The 23099-nt window shown below is 52.7% G+C and overlaps 2 protein-coding genes across 3 annotated transcripts; one reads left to right on the top strand and one right to left on the bottom strand.

The window, feature by feature from the left end:
* The first annotated feature begins 9439 nt into the window (after nucleotides 1-9439).
* Nucleotides 9440-13102, top strand: SLC25A35 (solute carrier family 25 member 35). The gene is made up of 5 exons (XM_034989575.1): nucleotides 9440-10457; nucleotides 11273-11338; nucleotides 11651-11803; nucleotides 12165-12299; nucleotides 12457-13102. Exons 1-5 carry the CDS (start codon nucleotides 10083-10085, stop codon nucleotides 12628-12630), a joined length of 903 nt encoding a protein of 300 aa, XP_034845466.1. The 5' UTR covers nucleotides 9440-10082; the 3' UTR covers nucleotides 12631-13102.
* On the bottom strand, nucleotides 13078-14462 carry RANGRF (RAN guanine nucleotide release factor). Of its 2 annotated transcripts, none has more exons than XM_034989576.1 (5): nucleotides 14324-14462; nucleotides 14119-14235; nucleotides 13741-13897; nucleotides 13573-13658; nucleotides 13078-13347 (listed from the first exon to the last, which is right to left on the bottom strand). In XM_034989576.1, the coding sequence occupies exons 1-5, from the start codon at nucleotides 14404-14406 to the stop codon at nucleotides 13224-13226; spliced, it is 567 nt and encodes a 188-aa protein (XP_034845467.1). In that variant the 5' UTR covers nucleotides 14407-14462; the 3' UTR covers nucleotides 13078-13223. The 2 variants fall into 2 exon arrangements, with proteins under 2 accessions (XP_034845467.1, XP_034845468.1); XM_034989577.1 differs by having other exon boundaries at nucleotides 13094-13335.
* Nucleotides 14463-23099: the final 8637 nt, after the last annotated feature.

Raw genomic sequence — 23099 nt, 5'->3', positions numbered from 1 at the left:
CAGGCTCCTTGCTTGTGCACTTTCTCCCTCTGACAAAAAAAAAAAAAAGGTAAGCATCCTGGTGGCAGGATCTTTATGTTTTGTTCACTGATGTATCCTAAAGTTCTGGAACAGGGTCAGGCATATAATAGGTGCTTAATATTTTAGAAACTGAACCAAATTGAACTGAATTCCCCCCATAGCCCACTAATCCCCTGACTCTCCTTCCCTACAGACCATTTCCACAACTCTCTTGATCCCACTGGTTTCCCATCACACACACACACACACACACACACACACATACACACCAGGACCAGAAACCCACCCTCCCAGCCCTCACCTAGATGCTTTTGGGCTTTCAGAGAGAGGAAATCTCTCCAAGAGTACCTCACAGACCCACTCAAGAAAGCTAGATACACATATGTAGCCGAACGAATCCTGTTTTGTTTTGAAATGGGAATATCTTATTCATTTTGATACTTATAAAAATAACATTAGGGGCGCCTGGGTGGCTCAGTCAGTTGAGCTTCTGCCTTTGGCCCACGTCATGATTCCGGGGTCCTGGGATCAAGCCCCGTGTCAGGCTCCCTGTTCAGTGGAGAGCCTGCTTCTCCCTCTCCCTCCGACCCTTACCCCTGCTCGTGCTCTCTTTGTCTCTCAAAAAAATAATCTTTTTTATTTTTTTAAAGATTTTATTTATTTATTTGACAGAGAGAGACACAATGAGAGAGGGAACACAAGCAGGGGGAGAGGGAGAGGCAGAAGCAGGCTTCCCGCGGAGCAGGGAGCCTGACATGGGGCTCGATCCCAGGATCCTGGGATCATGGGATCATGACCCGAGCCGAAGGCAGACGCTTAACAACCGAGCCACCCAGGAGCCCCACAAATAATCTTTAAAAAAAAATAACAATAAAAAAGATAACCCAAGAAGCACTTGGCTGGCTCAATCAGTAGAGCCTGTGACTCTTGAACTTGGGGTGGTGAGTTCAAGTCCCACATTGGGTGTAGAGATTACTTTAAAAACTTTAAAAAAAAAAAAAAAAGATATCTCCAAAGTGCTGGTTATTAGCTGCAAACATGAGTGGCATTTGGCCCTGCATGAACCTCCACAGGCAGCAGAGGACCGGGGTGAACTGGACCACCCTGGGCTCCCTGTCTTTCCCTTTTCCTCTCTCTGTCCCGACAGACCCACCTGGAGGCTTCTCATCTACCTGACTGTTGCTGAGACGTGCCCCCCACTCCCAAAGGCAGGACAGCATGTTTTGGGGGAACGGAAGCTCCCTGGAACTACACTCCGAATGTTCTAACGTTCCCGACAAAGGGGTTCTACTGGGCCCACTGCTCAAAGCAACCGCAAAGACCAAAATCTCGACTTCCCAGAGCTATAACAATCACCATCTGTTTATTTATATGTATGCCCCATCTCATTCCAAAAGGAAACTGAGCTCTGAAAATCAGATCACGCGATATACACCAGATTATTTTCACACCACGTATTGTATTGTACAAATACTTTTGCAAAGGTAGCAGGGTTTTGAGTGTAGTCAGTCTCCCACCACCCTTGTGAGGCAAAGGCTTTCTATGTTTCCATATTCCAAAGGTATTGGCAGAGTTTCAAGTCTGTATTCTGCCACCTTCTCCTCGCGTTGCCTTACGACCATTGGTCATGTTCCTTCATGGTCTTTGTCACTACACCTTTCCCTGGACTATAATATCACATCACCTAGGTTTTACCATCTTGGTGAGAGCAGTAACAGTCTTCTAGAAAAGGCTTCCCCCCCGCCCCCCAGCCCTCCCCACTGTATCTAGTTCCAGTGGGACAACCAACCACTGCAACCTCCTCACGGCCATGGTTTGGTCCAATCACGGGACCCCATTCCTCTGGCCACAGCGACAGGCCCAGGAATACACAAGTCACCCCAGCCAAGACAGCCTCCTTCCCTGGGCCCCTGGGAAAGAGCCGCTTTCTCTTTCCTCCAAGGTCACAAAGCAGGAACAATGTAAGTCCAGAGCAATCAGACTTGGCCCCTTTCCACCCCCTGCAATGGAGGAAACTAGTCAATAGTGGGAGAAAATGAGCCCCATACTCAAGGGAAGCAGAGCCAAGGGACGGAGGGGGCCTGACAACTCATGGGAGTCCTTTGGACGGCCCCTTTCCTGAGCCACTGAATTCCCTTTTGTGCTTAGGCTAGTTTGGAGCTGGGTTTCTGTCAGTTATTGCTGAAAGAATGTTGATGATTACAACCCGTTCCTTCATGCAAGAATTATGGGTAGCTTTCAGGTTTTGCCATTACGATGAATGCTCCAATGAACATCTTTTTTTTTTTTTTGGTCCAAAACAAAACAAAACGCTTTCGGTTTGAAATATGATTAACAAAGTAATCAAGGAGATGGGATCGGTTTTGATACTGCTTGAAAATTTTTTTCCGGAAGAATGCGAGAGCCCTCAGGTCTTATCTCCCAGCTCTTTACCTCCACATCAGGCAGCCGTGACTATTCCTTGAAAATCAGGTAGGGGCTTGGCCAGGCCAAGAGACAAGACATGGGTGCCTATCTGGGAAGACCACAGAAGCACAGCTATAGTGAAGAAGAAAGTGGGCCCATCTGGAGAACAGTGAAGGGAAATCTTAGGGGTGCCTGGGTGGCTCAGTTGGTTAAGCATCCAACTCTTGATTTTGGCTCAGGTCATGACCTCAGGGTCCTGGGATCGAGCCCCGCGTTTGACTCCCCATTGAGTGTGGATGCTGCTTAAGATTCTGTCTTTCCCTCTCCCTTCCCCTTGCTTGTGTTTGCTCTCTCTCTCAAATAAATAATTTTTTTTTAAAGGGAATCTTAGCTTTTTGAAATGGAAAGAGGGATATGAGGCTAGAGGAATGAGATGCCACGTGGTGGGCAACCAGATAGGGCAGAACAGGCACTGAAGTTTTCTGAGCCGGGATGGGGAAGTGGATAGCAATAGTTTTAACTCACTCACCCCTCTTCTGGTACCTGGTTTTCCCCCCCTCCCATCACTCTAGTCCAGATGGCCCATTCTGGGGGTGGTGCACGGCCAGAAGCAGCCGGTCAACACACTCTGTCTCCCCTAGCCGCCGAGGTTGGTTTGGGGGTGAGCGTGTGACACAAGCAGGGCCAAAGCCTAATCCAAGCAGGACTTGGGGCTCAACTCGTTGAAGAAGGGACTTGACTCTTGCTGGCAGATTATTTCCAAAGATGACTGCCACAATGCCTCCCATCCCAAATGCCACTCCTCCTGCATTGGGCTCCCTGCTCGGTGGGGAGTCTGCTTCTCTCTCTCCCTCTGTTCCTCCCCCCTGCTCGTTCTCTCTCTCTCTCAAATAAAAAAAATCTTAAAAAAAAAAAAAAGACCATCGACCTATAAGTATAATACAAAATGACAAAATTTCTAGAAGAAAGTAAAGGACCTAAGCTAGGTGACCTTGGGTTTGGCAATATGTTTTTAGATACAACACCAAAAGCATGGTCCATGAAAGGAAAACAATTGACGTTAAACTTTATTATAATTTAAAACTTCTGCTCTGCGAAAGACACTGTAGGAAAACGGAAAGACAAGTCATAGGCTAGGAGTAAACATTTGCAAGACATGTATCTGGTAAAGGGCGATTATCCAAGGTACACAAATAGCTCTTAAGCTCAACAAACAAAAAAACCCAATTTAAAAATGGGTAAAAGATCCGACACCTCACTAAATAAGATATACAATAGTGTAAATTTCCAGCTTGAAGATGAATGAGTTCTGAGGATCTAATGTATAGAATGGCAACTATAATTAACCATAATATTGAAAATTGTTAAGAGGGTAGATCTTAAAAGTTATCATCACACACACCCACACACACACACACACACAAGGTCATTATATGAGGGGATGGAGGTGTTAATCTTATTGTGGTGATCATTTCACAATATATATATGTACCAAATCATCAAGTTGTATACCTTAAACCTACATATGTTATATGTCAATAACATTTCAATAAAGCTGGGGGAGGAGATAAACAGATGGCAAAAAGCATATGAAAAGATGCTTGGCAGGACGCCTGGGTGGCTCAGTTGGTTAAGCATCTCCCTTTGGCTCAGGTCATGATCCCAGGGTTCTGGAATTGAGTCCCACATCCGCATCGGGCTCCTTGCTCAGCGGGGAGCCTGCTTCTCCCTCTGCCTGTCACTCCCCCTGCTCGTGCTCTCTCGCTCACTTGCTCTCTCTCTCTCTCTGACAAATAAAATCTTGCGAAAAGAAAAGATGCTTGGCATCATTTGTCATTAGGAAATTACAAATTAAAACAAAAGGAGAGACCACTACACACCCATTAGAATGGCTAAAACCTAAAACACTCACCCTACCAAATGCTGATAAGCTTGTAGAACAACAACTTGCATTCATTGCTGGTGGGACCGCAAAACGGTACAGCCACTCTGGGAGAGAGTTTGGCGGTTTCTTGCAAAGCTAAACATGGTCTTACCATTTGATGTGGCAATAGTACTCGTAAGTATTAACTCAGCTGATTTGAAAACCTATGTCTATATAAAAACCTGCACACAAATATCTAGAGCAGCTTTATTTATCATCAGCAAGCACTGGAAGCAACCAACTTGTCCTTCAATACATGAATGGATAAACAGACTGGGGCACATCCACAAAGTGGAAAGTTATGCAGTGACAAAAAGACATGGATGAAGCTTAAATGCACATTGCTAAGTGAAAGAAGCCAGTCTGAAAAGGCCACATACCTATAGGATATTCTAGAAAGGCAAAAATAGAGAGTGAGTTGAAAGATGAGATGTTGCCAAGGCGGGTGGAAGAGGTAAAATACAGGGGATTTTTTTTTTAGAATGGTGAGACTATTCTGTATCATACTGTCCTGCATTTGTCAAAACCCTTACAGCTTTACAGCACAGCCAGTGAACCTTAATTTTGTGCAGGTTTTAAAAAATCATTTAGGGGGCACCTGGGTGGCTCAGTCGTTAAGCGTCTGCCTTCGGCTCAGGTCATGATCCTGGAGTCCCGGGATCGAGTCCCGCATCAGGCTCCCTGCTCAGCGGGGAGCCTGCTTCTCCCTCTGCCTCTCTCTCTCTCTCTCTCTCTGTCTCTCATGAATAAATGGATAAAATAAAATCTTTTCAAAAAAATCATTTAGGATGGCGGGGTTTCGGCTCAGGTCATGATCTCAAAAGTTGTGGGATCGAGCCCCACGTCAGGCTCTGCGCTCAGTGGGGAATCTGCTTGAGGTTCTCTCCCTCTGCTCCTCCCCCCCTTCTCTCTCTCTCTAATAAATAAATAAATCTTTTTTTAAAAAGTTTAAAAAAAATCCCTTAGGAAGCCAAGGTCTCCCAGGAAGGAAGGCAGAATGTAACCGAATCTTATGATACAACTTTACCAAAGAGGGTGGGCCGGGTTCGGGGGGAGGTGCTGACCTACGTAACTTCAGAAATGAGTGGACTCTCTAAGATGACAGGCAAAAGGAAACTGGAGTTAAGCGTCGTACTGGAGTCGATCAGGTGGATTCCCATGGGGTTATGGGTTCACAGTTCTGAGAAGTCCTACACATGTACACTGGAATTGAACAATTAAGTAAGTGGATGGTGATAAGAGGCGTCAGGTTGCTCACTGTTGGAGTGAGAGTTCACAGAGAGGCACAGAGAGGAGGTTAAAATGATTCACGTAGCAATGGATTAGAGCTGGGGACATCAGTCTGAACTCATGTTCAGCTTAATGAAGATACAGATGGTTACACACAGAAATACACACATGGGGGGCGCCTGGGTGGCTCAGTCGTTAAGCGTCTGCCTTCGGCTCAGGTCATGATCCCAGGATCCTGGGATCGAGCCCCGCATCAGGCTCTCCGCTCTGCGGGAGGCCTGCTTCTCCCTCTCCCACTCCCCCTGCTTGTGTCCCCTCTCTCTCTGTCTCGCTCTGTCAAATACATAAATAAGATCTTTTAAAAAATTTAAAAAAAAATAAGAAATACACACATGGGTTACTATACACACATATATTTACTTGCTCTCCCAGCTAAGAGGGTCTCAAAACAATGATACCCCAATCCCAATGGCAACAAGCACGTCCAGTGCCCGGATTTTGGTTTTTTCCTTTTTTTCTTTTTCTTTTGAAGATTTTTTTTTTAAAGCAATCTCTACAACCAGTGTGGGGCCCAGATTTTGGTTTCTAATACCATTCTTTAATAAAAGGAACTAGAGATTCTTGGAGAAATGGCTGATTCTAGCACTGGGGCAGGGGATATACAAAAGAGCCTGGAGCATCTTGTTTTGCCAGAAAATAGGGAAACCTTTAAAAAAATGTTTTCATTAAAAAAATTTTTTTGATGGTGAAATACATGAAGCAAGTAAAAGAGCTCCCAGGGCTAAAGCTAGAACACTTGGGGCAACAAAATAAAGTGTGTGTGTGTATATACTTATATATATATATATATATATATATATACTTTATATATACATATAATTTACATATATATATATATATATACACACACACCACCCAGGTGCCCCCAAAATAAAGTATATTGAATTACAACCCAAAATATAAAATAAAAATCCATGAGTCCATACTGATAGGAATCAATAGTTGAATAAGCAAATAAATGAGGGAGACAAACTTCCCATGAAGAATTCCAAGTAAGTTGTGTAGATACTTCTCCCTCAAGGAGGCGGAGTCTAACTCTCCATTCCCTAAGTGTGGGCTGAGCATAGTGACTTCCTTCCAAAGAGGAGGGTATGGGGGGCGCCTGGGTGGCTTGATTCGGCACACATCTGACTCTTGGTTTTGGCTCAGGTCATGATCTCAGGGTCATGAGATGGAGTTCCCCCCATCTTTGGGCTCTGTGCTCAGTGGGGAGTCTGCTTGAGATTCTCTCTCTCGCTCTCCCTTGGACCCTCCCCCCCTCAAATAAATAAATCTTTAAAATACTACTTTAAAAGTAGTCTGTCCGGGCACTTGGGTGACTCAGTTGGGCGTCTGCCTTCTTCTCAGATCATGGAATCGAGCCCCATATCAGGCTGCCTGCTCACTGGGGAACTTGCTTCTTCCTCTTCCTCTGCCTGCCGCTCTGCCTACTCGTGATCTGTCAAATAAATAAAATCCTTAAAAAAAATAAAAAATAAATAAAAGTAGTCTATCTTTAGGACATCTAGATATTAAAGATAAAAGGCTTAAGCCAGGGCGCCTGAGTGGCTCAGTCATTGGGCATCTGCCTTCGGCTCAGGTCATGATCCCAGGGTCCTGGGATGAGCCCCGCAGCCGGCTCCCTGCTCGGCGGGGGGCCGGGGGGGGGGGGCTGCTTCTCCCTCTCCCGCTTCCCTTGCTTGTGTTCCCTCTCTTGCTGTCTCTGTCAAATAAATGAAATTAAAAGAAGAAAAAAAAAAAAAGGCTTAAGCCAGGGGTAAGCAGCTGACTCTTGATTTCAGCTCAAGATCCCGGGGTCCTGGGATGGAACCCCGCGTGGGGCTCCCGGCTCAGCGGGGAGTCTGCTTCTCCCTCTCCCTCTCCCCCTCCCCCCACTTGTGCTCTTCCAATGTTTCCAAAACCTAAGCACACACCATAATAACCTGGTGGGTTTGTTAAAACAGTCTTTCACCTCCTGTTTACCTCCTGATTCAGGAAGGCTGGGACAAGGCTAGAGAATTTGCATTTCTTCCCCAGGTACTCATGGTGGGGCTGGTGCCGCTCCAGGGACCACACTTTGAGAACAACTGCTGTAAACTCTAGGATTACACCTGGGTGGCTCAGTCGGTTAAGCGTCTGCCTTCAGCTCAGGTCATGATCCCAGGGTCCTGGGATCGAGTCCCGCATCGGTCTCCCTGCTCCGCGGGGAGCCTGCTTCTCCCTCTGCCTCTCTCTCTATCTCTCATGAATAAATAAATAAAATCTTTAAAAAAAAGGATTAAAATACTGATTAAGTGTCATCCCATCCACCGGGTGGAGAAATCTGGGAGCATCCACTGGAAATTTTCAGGGGACTCTTTCAGAACCCCTCTTGAGAATCCGGGAGAAGCCCCATTGTCTGCTCTACTTTACCGTCCACCCCTCCTGTCTCCGTAATGCTCAATGAGGTAGCAGCAGGAGGAAGGCGAGAGAGAGATGACTCAGACCCAGTCCCTGGGGGGGCGCGGGGGGGGGGGCATCCAAGAACTCCCAGGATAGTGAAAGGAGTCAGAGAGTAAACGATTGCTGATTAAAATGAGAAATGTGGGTAACTGCTTGAGGAGCAAAGCAAGATGGAGATGGCTGAAAGTGGAGAACTTGAGAAAGCTTCAAGGGTCGGGAGAGATAAAGCTCAAGGTGAGGAATGATCTGGGAATCACCAAAAGAATGGGGAAGGGCCATTCCCAGCAGTGGGAACAGGATACACGAGGGCACAAGGGTCTGGCAGCTCTTGACTTTTCCGGAACCCTGATAACTGGGCACTTGGTAGGAGTCCAACACTTTCCCTCAGGTAAGTGCAATAGGTAGCTAGCATTCCATTGACAAAGGAAGCTCTGAAACGTTAAGTAACTTGCCCAAGTTCATCCAGCTGGTAAGCAAGTAAACACACCCTGGAGCTCCAAAGGCGCTCTGAGTCTAAATCTGGAGGCTGCCTCACACGCAGGCAGGCAGCCTCTGCCTCCTCCTCCCCCCCCCCCACCCCCGCCCCAACTGACATCCCCCATCCTGCTTTCTTTCTCCAAGCCTTCTTTCTCCTTCAACCCCTTCCCGGGGTTGCTAGCTTCCCCAGTCTGTCTTCTCAGTTCTCCCGTGATTAACCGCTACCAGGCTCATGAGCAAAGACAGCAGTCCAGACTCGCAGACGCTCTCCCACCACTAGCTGAAGTGGAAAGCTAAGCCCGGGGATCCACCTCCCTGCCTCTCCCCGTCCGCCCTTCGCCTCTGGATTGCCGCGAGGATCAAGAGCTCAGGGCTGTGGCTGAACTCCCACGCCATCCTTCGGGGCCCGCAGCAGCCACACCCCGGCGCTGGGACCTACGAATCCTGCCCCCAGCCTCAGGAGATCCGTCCGGTCCAGCAGGTGTGTTTCCTCCGCACCTGCGGGCGGGCGGAGCCGCAGCTTCCGGGCTCACCTGGCGCCAGGGCCCGCGGGGGAGCGGATCTGCTGTTTGGCAGTCCCCGTGCGCCGCGAAGCCGGACAGGGGGTGAAGGAAGGGGCGCCCTCCGCCCGCACCGGGAGCAGCGCCAACCCGGCTCCTTCCACCTTCCGGTAGGGGACTGCGACCCCCGCTCTCCGTCCCGTAGCTCCGGGCCCAAGCTCTCCTCCCCGCGAGAGATACAAGCTCCGCTCCCGGGGCGCCCCTCCCCGAGCCCCGAGTCTGGGGCGCTGGCGCCGGCGCGCGGAGAGTTAATTCCAACCGCCCTCCCGCGGATTCCGGGGGCCGGGTCGCCGAGAGCACCTCCCATTGGCCGCGGAGCCGGCTCGGCGCTGATTGGCTGGGGCTGCGGGCTCCGGCTCGCCTCGGCTCCCGATTGGGCGCCGCGCTCCGGTGGCTGGAGTGTGGCGGTCCGGCCTCCGCAGGCTGCCCGGGGCGAAGCTGCTGCGGGCTTCGGCGGGCAGCTGCCTGGGACGCTCATCCCTGGCCGGAGTTCCGACTTCCTTCCCCGAGACAGACGCCACCGATCTTCTCCCGGATCCTCTTCCTCCGTAACCCGCTGCTTTTCTTTTTCCTTCCTCCCGGCTCCCATCTCCCGAAGCCGCGCTTCCCTCCCCTGCTCCGGGGCCCCGGAGCCGACCCTCCCCATCATCCACCTGCCATCCTCCTGGCTTCTTGCCCCTCCTTGACCTCAGATCCCGTGACCGACAGAGCCCTGGCATAACCTTCTCACCAGACTCTCCTAAACTTCTTTTCCTTCTCTCTTTGCCAGCTCCTGACTCCCAAATTCCAGCTAACCCTTGACCTCTTGACCTCTGACCCTAATACTCTCGACTCTCTCTAATATTCTCAGACCTCTAAATTCCTATCTCCTGCAGCGGGGGAGACTGCTGACACGGAGGCCTCCCCCTGAGTTCTGACTCCGTTTCTGAAGCTTGTTTTTACTTTCTTACTCCTTGGCCACTTCCTGTTACTGCTACCCCACCATGGACTTCTTGATGAGTGGCCTGGCAGCCTGCGGGGCCTGTTTGTTCACCAACCCCCTGGAAGTGGTAAAGACCAGGATGCAGTTGCAGGGAGAACTGCAGGCCCCCGGCACCTACCAGCGGCACTACCGAAACGTCTTCCATGCCTTCATCACCATCGGCAAGGTGGATGGCCCAGCTGCCCTGCAGAAGGGACTGGCCCCTGCTCTCTTATACCAGTTCCTGATGAATGGCATCCGCCTGGGCACCTACGGGCTGGCTGAGGCTGGGGGCTACCTGCACACGGCTGAGGGCAGCCTCAGCCAACCCCGCAGCGCTGCGACTGGGGCCCTGGCTGGGGTCATGGGAGCCTACTTGGGGAGCCCCATCTACATGGTGAGAAGAAGGGTCTTGCCTGGGGTCTTCAAGCAGACCCTTGGTGTAGGGTGGGGCCTGGGCCTTCACAACCTGACACTGAGATTGGAAGTAGGTTCGTGTCGGGGACGATGCGGAGTTTGAGTGCCATACATCAGTGGGTGTAGGGTTCAGGAAAAGTCCTGGGCACCACAAAATTAGAATCCTCCTTTGAGTTTTCCGGAATAGGTGAAGGGTCAATAGCCTGAGGCCCAGAGAAGGGAAGTGACCAGCTCAAGGTCACACAGCTGCTTGTTGCTAGGACTAGCTCCTGCTTAGGGCTCCTCCTGGAAGACACTGGGAGGCAGGCAGTTCTAGAAGAGAGGCAGTCTGGTCTCACTGCCAGGGTGCGACATTCAGGGACAATGACCCCTCCAGAGGCAACAACCTGCCCCAGGGTTGGGTGGGGAGCCTGGTCATGGTGTTGGCTGGAGATCCAGTGTGGGAATAGGAGCTGATATGAGAGGCTGGACAGCCAAGTGTTGCCTAACGGGAACGCTCTTAGGAAATGTTGCCATTCTCTAACCTCTGTATCCCCCACCCAACCCCCAAAGGAAGGAGGATGTAGGGGGGCTGGGGGGTGTCTTGCAGTGCTAGGAGATCCATCCCCTGGGACTGGAGCCAAGGGACACAGAGTCTCATGACCAATGTGTTAATGGGAACAACAATAATTATCAGATTAAGAGGATAGTCCTTGCTGAACACCCTAGAGGAAGTATGACAGGGTCAAGCGTTTGGGTCTCTGAGGTGGGAGGCGGGCCACTGGGCCATAGGCTGTGATACTTTCTTGTTCCCAGGTGAAGACCCACCTACAGGCCCAGGCGGCCTCAGAAATTGCCGTCGGGCACCAGTATAAGCATCAGGTGAGGGTTTCCCAACCTGCTGGGGTCCCTGCCCCTTCTTTCCCATTGCCCCCACCACCTCCCCACCCCAGCTCTCTGCCTGCCCCCGACAGCTGCAACCCAGCCCAAAGATCCAGCCCCACCCTGCCCCTATTCTGGAGCAGTGAGGAAGGGAGCAATGGCGGGTGGTAGACACATTCCGATTCTAAGTCCACACGGGACCAGTTGCCCAGACGTGAGTGCCCGTGAAGGACCCATCCTTGGCAGTGTGAGGTGGCAGACCCCTGATGCTGGGGGGACTGAAGCCCACCCCCATGGTCTTCCCCCTACCAGGGCATGTTTCAGGCGCTAAGCGAGATTGGCCAGAAACATGGTCTGGTGGGGTTGTGGCGCGGGGCCCTGGGCGGCCTGCCCCGAGTTATCATCGGTTCCTCCACCCAGCTGTGCACCTTCTCATCCACCAAGGACTTCATCACTCAGTGGGAGGTACTGCCCCCGGGGGAAGGGGTGGGGCCACCCTGGGACTGCGGGCAGGGGGCGGGCAAGCTGAAGGGGGCCCCAGAGGGGACAGTGCTCGTGGTCCATGTCAGGGAATGGCAGGAGGGCTTGGGGTTTGCTGCCTCTACACCCTCCCCACTTGTCCTCTTGTCACTTCCTCCCAGATGGTGCATCTGAGTCCTTGAGCATCCCGCCCTTCCTACTTTACAGTGTTCCCATGCCGTGTCCTAACTGGTGGCATGGAAGCTCCCTGAGTTACCAGCCCTCTACTCTCTCCCTGGGGCAGGGCCCGTCCTTTCCTAGGGGTCGAATGACTGGCTGACAAACCTCTTCCTCCCTCCACCCTTAGATATTTCCTCCCCAGAGCTGGAAGGTGGCTCTGGTGGCTGCCATGGTGAGCGGCATTGCGGTGGTCCTGGCCATGACGCCCTTCGATGTGGTCAGCACGAGGCTCTACAACCAGCCCACCGACGCTCGGGGCAAGGTAAGGGAAGGTTCTGGAAGGCAGGCCAGGCGGCGGGTGCCAGCGAATGGTGGGCGCAGGTGGGACCGCCTGAAGTGCAGCCCGCTGAGATGAGGCCGCTGGTGGGCTCTGACGAACGCCTTCCCTGTGCTCTCCCTCCCTCTCAACCTGCTCTCAGGGCCTCATGTACCGGGGGATGCTGGACGCTCTGCTGCAGACTGCTCGGACAGAGGGCGTTTTTGGCATGTACAAGGGCATAGGGGCCTCCTACTTCCGCCTCGGCCCCCACACCATCCTTTCCCTCTTCTTCTGGGACCGGTTACGTACCCTGTACTGCACGTACGCCAAATGACCACGGCCATTCCTTCACACACCCCCGGCTCAGCACTCCTTGGACACTTCTGCCTCCACTCCTATGCCCTGGTGACTTCTGCCCAGGCGACCTTTTGTCCCTCCAAGGGGGACCACCAACTCCACTCCCCGTCTGTTTGCTCAGGGCTGAATCACTACAAGGGACAGTCTCCCTCCCTTCCTTGGGTGTCACTTTTAAACCTTCCCTTTTAATCCGTCCTCCTGGACACTTCACACACACACACACACACACACACACATGCACGCACGCACACACCCCCTCAGGGCTGAACCAGTCACTCCAAAGTATTCCCTCCTTTTATTTGGACAGCCGTGGGTCCCTTCTGATCCTATGCGCCAACTTTGAACTCCCCACTCCAAGACCAAAGGGAACTGGGGGGACCCAGGTATCTTGTTAGATGCAAAGGCACAGAGATATTATCTTGGTTATAAAGCAAGTTTATTTCTGCAGACAGGAGGTGTCTTATGTTTATGCACAGGGGAGGAGTTAGGGGCATATATCCAACCCTCTGTTCCCCTTGAAGAACGGGGTCCCCATGCGCTTGAGCAGCTTCACGCAGTGTTTCAGCATCTTTACCGGGGACCAAAGATGTTGGGGTCGTGAAGGGTCAGACTGGTCACCAGCTGTTCAAAGTCACCCAGGCTCCAGGGCGGAAGTGACAGATTTTCAGGACCAAGAGGTAACCTATTGTCAGGGCTTGGGGGTGGGGGGAACAGATGGAGAGAGAATATCATCCAGGACGCGGGTGGGCAAGTTCCCACTTCCTGTGCCCCGTAGGACCTGAGTATCTGTGACCCCAAACCTCTGGCCCTCTCCCTCTTCCTTGGAGGACCCCACCAGCCAGTCTCCCGGCTCTGCCCCTCCCAGCAGATCCTCCTGGGGACCCAGTCACGAGCCACGCGTCCTTTCTGTCCTCCTTACGGGGGATCATTGAAGGTGAGCAGAAGATCAGTCTGGTACCGGGGCAGCCTCAGCAAAGCCTGGTGCACAGTCACATCCTTTGCTACCTAAAGGGATCAGAGTCGAGATGCTTACCGGACCGGCCACTCCCTTCAGCCCTCCAGGAATCTCACACTCCCCTGCCCTCACCTGCTGGTTTTCTTTAGCTACCTGCTGCTTGCCAGAGAGGACCCAGGCTTCTTGACAGAAGCTCCTCAGAGCCAGGTTCTCCAAAGGGAGGGGCGGCACACTGTCCACTTGCATGGCCCTAGCCCCCTGCACCCCGCCCACGTCCTCAAAGTGGTACCTAGAGTAGGGGGAGCGGGGTCAGGGAGCGACGTCTCTGACTCCGCCAAGCCCCCCGCCCCCCAGCATCTTTGAGGCCCTTAAGCTTCGTTCACTTCCGGCGATGAGGTGTTGCCCTGGGAGTTCTCATCGCACCGATCAACCTTCCAGCCGCGGGCCCCGCCCACCTCCTCGGCTCCGGCCCTCCCATTGGCCAGCCGCGCGGGCGGCCGCCTCCCTCACCGCGCAGCCTCCTCGCCCTGCACGTGGGCCTGCAGCTCCAGAAGTTCCACGACCAGGCTCTGGTCCGTCACGCGGTGGCAGAAAACTTCCTGATTGTCCGGGACCGGCCGGAGGTCGCTGGAGAGAGGCGAGGCCGACCCCGGCTGAGCCCCGCTTCTGCCCGCATCCCACCCGGCCGGCCCGCGGCGCGCCCGCGCCTTCTCACCTCACGTCAAGGGCCCCGGGAGGGAGAGTGGCGGAGAAGGCGCCCCCGAACAGCGGGTAGTGTCGCGTGGGCTCCATGGGCATTAGAGAGATGTAGAAGAAACCCACGTGTGCCGCGCGGCATCACCTCCGCCGTCTCCGGTCCACCTTAGCTCCCGCCCCTTTAGGCCTGGGCCCCGCCCTGCGGCCGCGCTGGCCAATCGGCGCCTGCGCCGTGGGGGCGGTGCCCCGCGGGGCGGCTCCCGGAAGCCCGGCTCTCCCGGGCGGCGGGGCGGGGCTTGGGGGTCGGCTGCGAGCTCAGCCCCCGGGCCTGGGGTTTGTGACGCCCTCTCGCCCGCTAGGTCGCGCCCACCCCCCCGCCCAGTCTCCTCTCTTTCAAGGGGCCGCATCTTCTAACACTGTCTCCTGAGACCCTCCTTGGGGGCCCTTGCTCGCGCAAAGGACCGACGCCTAGGTGGGGTCCCCTGAGTCCGGGGAGAATAGTTGGAGGGTCTTGCAGCTCCCTCCTTGGGGCGTCTTGATGGCAGCGAGCTGCAAACCAGACCGCTAATTCCCGGATGCGGGGAATTAGGGGAACAGTGGGGCCCGGTGTGGGGCCCCGGTTAGGATTCAGGCCTCTTCGCCTTCCTGCATGCGAGACCCAACCCGGGGATTAGGTATTTAATCCCTCTCAAATCTTGCCTTGAGAACGCGGTGGGGGGCTGGGGGTAGGGACGGGGGCCGCCCCCACACGCACCTGGAGGAAAACACGGATTAAACCCTCTGTTGTTTCTCTTTCATAGATTTTTAGAATGTTCTTAAACTTTCTGCCCAGTTATATCCTCCCAGCTAATTTCTCCATTCATGTTTGATCCCCAGCACCCAGCAGAGTTTAGAGCATAACAGACCCATTGTGTATTGTTGAACGATTGAATAAACCCCACCCACGGGGTTCCAAGTGTTGACTCTACTTACAGAACCTAATAATTTCATGACACTGGGGCCAGGGAACACCTAATTTTCGGCCCCTTACCAAAGCTGGAGATACAAAGGCAATTAGGACAGGATCCCTGCTTCACCAGAACCGCTGAGTACGCTTTGAGTCTTAAAGGTTGACCCAAAACTCACCAGGGCATCCTAGGGGTGTGTGAGGAGAACATCAGGAGAAAGACTTGGAGCTGAAAGGGCACGTTTTGGGAAATGCAAGTGTATCAGCTTGGCAAGGGCGCAGTGGGGATCAGGGGGTGGGAGCTGTGAACAGCGGCGCTGGAGAGATGGTCTAGTGCAGGGTTTTTATAGAGCATCCTAAGTAGCTTGGACTGTTCCCTTCTGACTACCAGCCTCAGATTTCTCTCGTCCTTATGTCCTCGTCTCTAAAACGTTGTGGGGATTAAAGGAGCTATGGATGTAGCTGCATTTGAATCTGTTTCTGGGCCAAGAGAGTGGACTAGGTTTGATCCAAGAGGAATTCTAAAGAGGAGGGCAGTGTTGCAGACCCTAGAGGGAGGGAAGGAGCCCGGACAAGGGCAACCAAGGGAGCTAGAACAGAGTGGTCTACTCCACGCTGCCTCCCTCGGGTGGGGAGTGGCAGACCTCTCTGTCCCTCCCTCCCCATTTCTGCTGGTCTGCCATCTGTTTGCTCCCACCCCCAACCCAACCCCACAGGGCACTCCTGGCTTTAGCTGCTTTGTGAGCAGTCAAGCAGATAGGGAACCCTTGGAAAGGGACCTTCAAGGACAAAGAAGTTAACAGGGCCCTGGCACTGGGCACGAGGGGTGGGGGCCTACTGAGCCAGGAGGAGGTCGCACAGGATTAGGGAGACTGAGGAGAAAGCCCCCCACTTCCTGATTTGGGGTCTCTGGCATGCCAGGAGCCATGCTCTTGGATGAGCCTTGTGCAGCCCGGGGACTCCTGGCCCCCTATAGCTCTTGAGTTCTTCCAAGTTGTAAGAAGCAGATCTCCATGAAGTGACACAGACAAAAGGCCAGACCTCCAGGACAGTCGGGTGGACGGTCACCCTCACCTGGCAAATTTCCACTTGGACTTCACTTCCGTCCCTCTCATCCTTCACATCTGTCTTGGTGTCTGTCACTTCGCTGCGCCCTCCCAACCGCTGACTGTCTTGTACCTTCAAATCTAAGGACCTATTTGGCAAGCCTCCTGCCTGGCCACTTCCCGGGCCAGTAGCCAGATCCGAGTGAGATCCTCGGTCCAGCTGACTGTGGCTAGGATAATGGGTGTCATGGGACAAATCTCAGTAGGCCCAAGTGGCCCAAGCCATTTTTCTCAAGGGGGTGTGAGGGTTTGTCCCCCTCTCAGCTCACTGGTTGAAATAGACCTACAACTGATGGGATTCCATCCCCCTGGGACATTCCCTTATCCAATGCCCTGCAGGCCGTTGATGCTGCTGGTTTCTCTGGGGACAAGTGTCCCAGAGCACCTGGGAAGGCACCAGGAGGTAGAAGGGATGGACTTGCACCGGGGAGATGGCTCAATACACCCAAACTCAAGCATCAATTTGGGAAGAATTGGGACGACACATACTTCTGTTAAGCAGAGGTTTTGAACCTTTTTTCTACCACGCATCCCCTTGGCAGCTTGGCGAGGCCCACAGACCCCTACTCGGAATAATGTTTTCAAATTCATAAAATAAAATATGTAGGGATACAAAGGAAATGAAAAAAAGTTTTTAAGATTTTATTTATTTTTTTGAGAGAGAGTGAGAGAGCACAAGCAGGGAGAACAGCGGGGGGAGAGGGAGAAACAGGCTCCCCGCAGAGCAGGGAGCCCGACATGGGGCTCGATCCCAGGACCCCGGGATCATGACCTGAGCCGAAGGCAGACGCTTCACTGATGGAGCCACCCAGGCGCCCCAGGGAGTGAAAATATTTAAAAACAATAATCAAAGTTAAAACCCCAGATTTTTGTTTGAGCACAAACGTGCTCCTTTGTCATCACGTTAACGAGGTCTAGTGTCAGGTCTGATAAGTATAAAGTAACACAGTCTCTGGTGTTGCTCACGCTACCGTGCTCTGGTATCTACAGTCGCAATAACAAAAGATGCTAAATTTCAAATAAGAGGTCATTGGAGGGCGCCTGGGTGGCTCAGTTGGTTAAGCGACTGCTTTCGGCTCAGGTCATGATCCTGGAGTCCCTGGATCGAGTCCCTGGATCGAGTCCCGCATCGGGCTCCCCGCTCAGCGGGGAGTCTGCTTCTCCCTCTGACCCTCCCCCATCTCATGCTCTCTCTCTCTCTCTCATTCTCTCTCACAAATAAATAAATAAATAAAAATCTTAAAAAAAAAGATTTTATAAAAAAGAGGTCATTGGAAATAAGCGTAACTTTTTCCCATCCAAGCTGATTGATTGGAGCTTAAGAAACCCGGCTATGAATTACGTGTCCTAGCCCTACACCAGGTCCTAGGGGAAGCTCAGTGGTAGCCACAGTAGGTTTCTAAACAAAGGCCTGGTATCATGAATGCGGTGTTTGAGGAAGAACAGTGTGTCCTCGTATTGGGGATGATTCTATAGCTGTCACCCAGCACCCCCACACACGGAACTTTCCAGCCCCGTATCTCCCATTCTCCCCTCTAGATGCAAGGTACTCTGAACTTCCCTCAGCCCCTCGACTGGGTCACCCTCCTTTGTGCCTCTCAGATTTTACACCTGTGCCATCCACCTAGAACTTTCTTTCTCCCCCTCTTCCCTGGCTAACCCATTGCCAGGGTTCACCGCTCCTTCTGAGGGTGCCTGGGGCTCTTGGCTTTCCTGTCCCGATCGCAGGCACCCCACTATGTTGTAATGCTCTAATCTCCAGTAGATTCTTTTTTTTTTTTTTTAAGATTTTATTTATTTATTCATGAGAGAGAGAGAGAGAGAGGCAGAGGGAGAAGCAGACTTCCCACAGAGCAGGGAGCCCGATGCGGGACTCGATCCCAGGACTCCGGGACCATGACCTGAGCCGAAGGCAGACGCTCAACCATCTGAGCCACCCAGGCGCCCTAATCTCCAGTAGATTCTAAGCACCAGGAGGGCAAGGACCCTACCCATCGTTCACCTTTAGCTTCCCCCTGAGTTGTGCGGGGTGGTGGTGGGGGGGCTGGCCTATAAATATTTATTGAATGGATATTACTTAAGAGACAAGAGGTTATTTACCAGTCAAGACCAGTCAAGAGATGTGGTACCATAAAGAATTTGACTGGCCCTCGTTCCTGGTTCCTAAGAGGGAAACTCTAAATCCTTGGGATTTTCCAAGTGACAGGTGCTCTTTGCTGTTCTTGGTGGGCCCTGATAGTTTACACTAATGAGATGACTAGTTGACAGTTGATGTAAAGAGAAGAATCGGGATGAAGGTAGGCCACACCACAGAGACCAACCATGTGACTGAGAGGGTTGGTGCTTTGAGCCACTTGACATCAACCCTTACCCCAAACCCCAATAAAAATGCTGGATATTGAGGCTCAGGGGAACTTCTTGGATCGTAAATACACTGATATGCCAGGAGGTGACACACCTGTCTACTGGGGGCCTGGGCTTGGAAGCTCTGCTTCTAGGGCCCTTCCAGAACTTAACGTTTGTCTGTCCTTACAGTGAAACAGCAATCCTAAGTCTAGCACTTTCCTGAGTTCTGCGAGTTGTTCCAGTGACTTATTGAACCTCTGGGCATGCAGGAACCCTGGAATTTAGATCCGGTTGGCCAGAAATGTGGGTGACTTGGGGACCCATGAGATTTATGGCTGGCATCTGAAATGAGGGTGGTCTTGTGGAAAACACCTGGTAACTCGTGGCATCCAATGCTTCCCCCGGTTGGTGTTAGACCAGTTAGGGTGAAACAGAAGAAGTCTGTAATATCCCGCATTCAGGGGGATGAGGGTCTGGGCGAAGCTGGAAGAGACAGGAGAGGGAGAGATGAAGCCAGAAAAGCAATAAAGAAGAGAAGCCATAATCTGGGTGATCCGCAAAGTGTAGCATCCCAGATGGAGGCCAGGCCAAGAACAATGGCGACGCCAATGACAAAAATGGGGCGGAGAAGGGCTTGGTTGTGGGTGGGGCGGAGAGGAGAGAGGGCCTCTGTGGTTGCACCTACATCACCAGACTGGGTGCCAGCTCCCCCCACTTCCCAGCGGTGGAGTCCAGCACCTCTGCTCCTGCCATTCCTCCTTCTGGGTGTGGGATTGTCCAAGCCAGTGACCCAGAGACAACCACGCCACGGGACCGTGCTCGGTCACGTTCCTTCCTGAGGACCCTCTGCCTGGAGCTGCCAAAGGGCACACGGCCTCAGAATGCTCGGTCCTGGCAAAACCCTCACTTTTGACCTCTCGACGGACCCCTGCCCTGCTGCACCTCACATCGTGTATTCCAGAAGTGGGAGGAGGAGGCCCTTTGGACGAGGTGAATTGGGAGAGGTGGCAGACATCCCCCGGGTGGCCTGGCCTGCATCTGAGCGAGGGGGAGTGGGGAGGGGTCCCACTGTCGCAGCTCTCAGCATCTGATGGAGCCTCATGGGGAGGGTGAGGTACATCACATTCTCCTAGGAGGTGCCCTTGGGAGTCCGCGGGGCCCCAGCCCCCCCAAAGTGCCGCATAACTTGGTTCTTTTCCTCTGTCTGCTTTATTTGGCTAAGGTCATGTCCTTGTAACCGGCCGTAGGGGAAGTGTTTGGGAGTGGGGAGGGCTGCGTGCGCTCGGTGGGGAAAGGATCCTGATGCCGGAAGAGTTTGTCTCGGGGTGAAGACGGGGTCAGCAGAGCTAGGACTCCGTGGTGAAGGACTTGGGCTGGCTCCTTCCCAGGGGTGTCCCAGGATACTCCAGTGACTCAGGCCCTGGGAAGCCAGCCACTCAGCCTCCTGTTTTTCCGCCAACCCCTTAAACACGGGTTAGCAGGACCCTAACCTCCTAGATGACCTTTTCCGTACATACACCCAGGGACTCCCCAGTCATCTCCATCCCAGATCTCTCCTGCCTGCCTGCTGGATACCTCCGTTCATTCATCCCACTAATGCCTCAGACTCGGCACCTCCAGAGCAGAGCAGGTCATCCTCCTCCCAAATGGGCGCCATCCCCTGTGTTCCAACCACAAATAATGAGATCATCGCCTACCCGGTGGTCCAAGCAGGACGTCTGGGCTTCACCATTGGCTCCGCTCTCTCCTCGTCCCCCCACCCCCCACATCCAGTTCCGGGCGATTCTGTCCCCTAGCGTCTCTGGGATCGTTCCATTTCTCTCCATCTACGTTTCCACCACCCCAGTCTGGGCCAGCATTTCCTGCCTGGAGAGCGCTTACTGGACTCCCCACATCCTCTTCTGTGGGCTCCAGTGGTCATGTCTCCATCCCTATATAGAGCCCTTCTAGAGAGATTCCCCATTGCTCTTGGGATGAAGTCCAGAATCCCTAACACGCTTTGTTAGGTCTTTCACTGTGCCCGTCCTCTCTCCCCCCTGTAGATAATGTTCCAGGCTCTCACCTTTGTTCAGGTCCTTAAGTCACCATGGTGCTCGCCTGGGAGGCTTTGCAAGGACAGTTGTTTTCCTCAGCTGTCCTCCCCACTTCCCTGGAACAAGCTGCTATTCCTCCCTCCCTCAGGCCTCAGTTTACCCTGGGACCCCCTCCCTGAGCCTGAAAGCTGGGGCCCCACTCCCTGCGGAGAGCTCCCACGGTACCCTAGCCTCCCCTGAAAGATCCTTTGTGGAGATGGCTCATTTCGACTCTGTCTCCCTCCCTCCTAGGAGGAAGCCCTTGACCATTCTCTTACCTGAATGAGAGATCCAGCAGGGCTGTTTCACACCCTTTGTCCCATTCTGTGGCCACAAGCTTCTCCTCCAGCAGACAAAGCTGCACAGACCCACCCCTTCTCAGGGGGAAATGACTCACCATCTCAGGCACTCCTAGTGGGCTGCTCACACAGGATGGTCTTTCCTGAAGCCTGAGACAGGACTCCAACCCAAGGCCCACCCCAGCAGTACACGGGGCTCCACCATCTGGGTGCTGCCCCCACGTGTCCAAGGACAGGCTGAAATTTCTTTGATTTCCACCCCAGGGTCTTGAATAGAGCAGGAGGTAGGGAAATAGGCTTGCCCCACCCCCGGGACCCTGGGGGCTGCCAGGCAGGTGTTAAACTGAGAAAAAAGTAAGGCTTACTGTTCTCGTGTCCCTCTACCCTCACCTCAACACAGACACACGGTGTCCCTCATTTGATGTGATGACAAGAGCTTGTAACTTTGAACCACTAGAGAAGGGAAGTAGAAGGAGGAAATGCTTAGAGAGCCTGCAAAGCCAAGCCACTGGAAACCAGACTAAGTTCACGCTTCTATTAAAGAGAAAAACAAACAAACAAACAACCCCGAGTGTATCTATCTTTACCAATGTCAACATTTGTATTTATTCATGTGTTCCTAGTGGGTGACAGGTGCCGTGCCAGGTGGGAGGACACAGGGGAGGACGGAGATGGAGTTCCCACTCCCATGGAGCTTACACTCAACTGAGGAGACAGATTGTTGATCAGAGGAACACATAGCTCAATGTAAGATTGCGATGCCGAGAATCCATCACAGCAGTGACCTTGGCCGGAAAGGGTGTGCGGAGCTTGCTGTATCGAGCTGTTGGCTGATGAAACCCCGAAAAAAGGACAGGACCTGATTATTAGCTTTAGATGTTGCCATAGAAGTTTTGTTTTGTTTTGTCTTTGAGAGAGTAAGCCTGAGCACCAGGGGTGGGGGCAGAGGGAAAGAAAGAAAGAATCCCAAGCAGGTTCCATGCATGCTCAGCATGAGCCCGACACAGGCTCCATCACGACCGTGAGATCATGACCTGAGCAGAAATCAAGAGTCAGATGCTCAACTGACTGAGCCAGCCAGGCGCCTCTAGGTGGCTTTTTTTAGAGCTCAGGTCCCGCTTACTGCCTTTGATGTCTAATTCCCATTCCGTGTTTCCCCCATGGGTGGGTCAGGATGAATTCATGAGACAGTCTGCCCTGTTGTCTGGCTTTCTCAGAGAAAGCTGATGGGTTGGATTTTGTCACATGGGAATGATGAAAAGATATGTGGTCAACTTAAAGGGCATTGGATAAGTTATGCCTGGAAGTCAGATGAGTGGGGAAGAAGTGAATTGGGGGGAAGGTGTTACTGAGTGGGAGGTCCTGATGACTTTGAGATCTCAGAGTACTGAAGATGAAGAAAGAAGGTGCAAGGAAGGGAGGTTATGGTCACAGGTAGGGTGCTTGGGTCAGCGAGCTTGGAGGAGGAGCAGATCTGGAGGATGACAAAACCCAAGGGAGGTGGTTGGCCAAGGTGGAATGTAGGAAGTCACTGGAGAAAGGTCCAGAGTGTGAAATGGTCACTGGTGTGAATCCAGGACAATGGGAGAGATTGAGGTGGACAGCAAGACTATGAACCAGGAACCAATGCCCTTGAAGAATGAGGGGGAGTTGGGAAGGGTGGCTACAAGTGATAGAAAACACCAAAGTAAGGCTAAACAAGACAGAAGTTTGTCTTTCACACGAGAGACCTCCAGAGCTCATATGTAGTCTTCAGTGTCGAGAGACCCAGTCTCCTCCTACCTTGTTACTCTGTACCACGTGATACCAATTTCAAAATCTACCTCATGATCCAATATGGGTGCTGGAGTTCCAGCCATCACGTCTTCAACCCAGACAGCAGGAAGCAAGAAAAGCTGAAGAGAAGCATGCACCCTTCCTTCAAGAACACTTGGAAGTTGTATTCATTGTTTTCTCTCCTGTTGGTCAGAATATAATCCCACCTGTTAAGGGCAGCTGGGAGACGTCATCTTTGAGCACACCACAA

The sequence above is a fragment of the Mirounga leonina genome, unplaced genomic scaffold (genome assembly GCF_011800145.1).
Source record: "Mirounga leonina isolate KUSES-001 unplaced genomic scaffold, KU_Mleo_1.0 Mir_488, whole genome shotgun sequence".
In the NCBI taxonomy this organism is placed as follows: Eukaryota; Metazoa; Chordata; class Mammalia; order Carnivora; family Phocidae; genus Mirounga; species Mirounga leonina.
The sequence above is the reverse complement of the archived record's forward strand: the minus strand, read 5'-3'. Positions and strand labels throughout refer to the sequence as shown.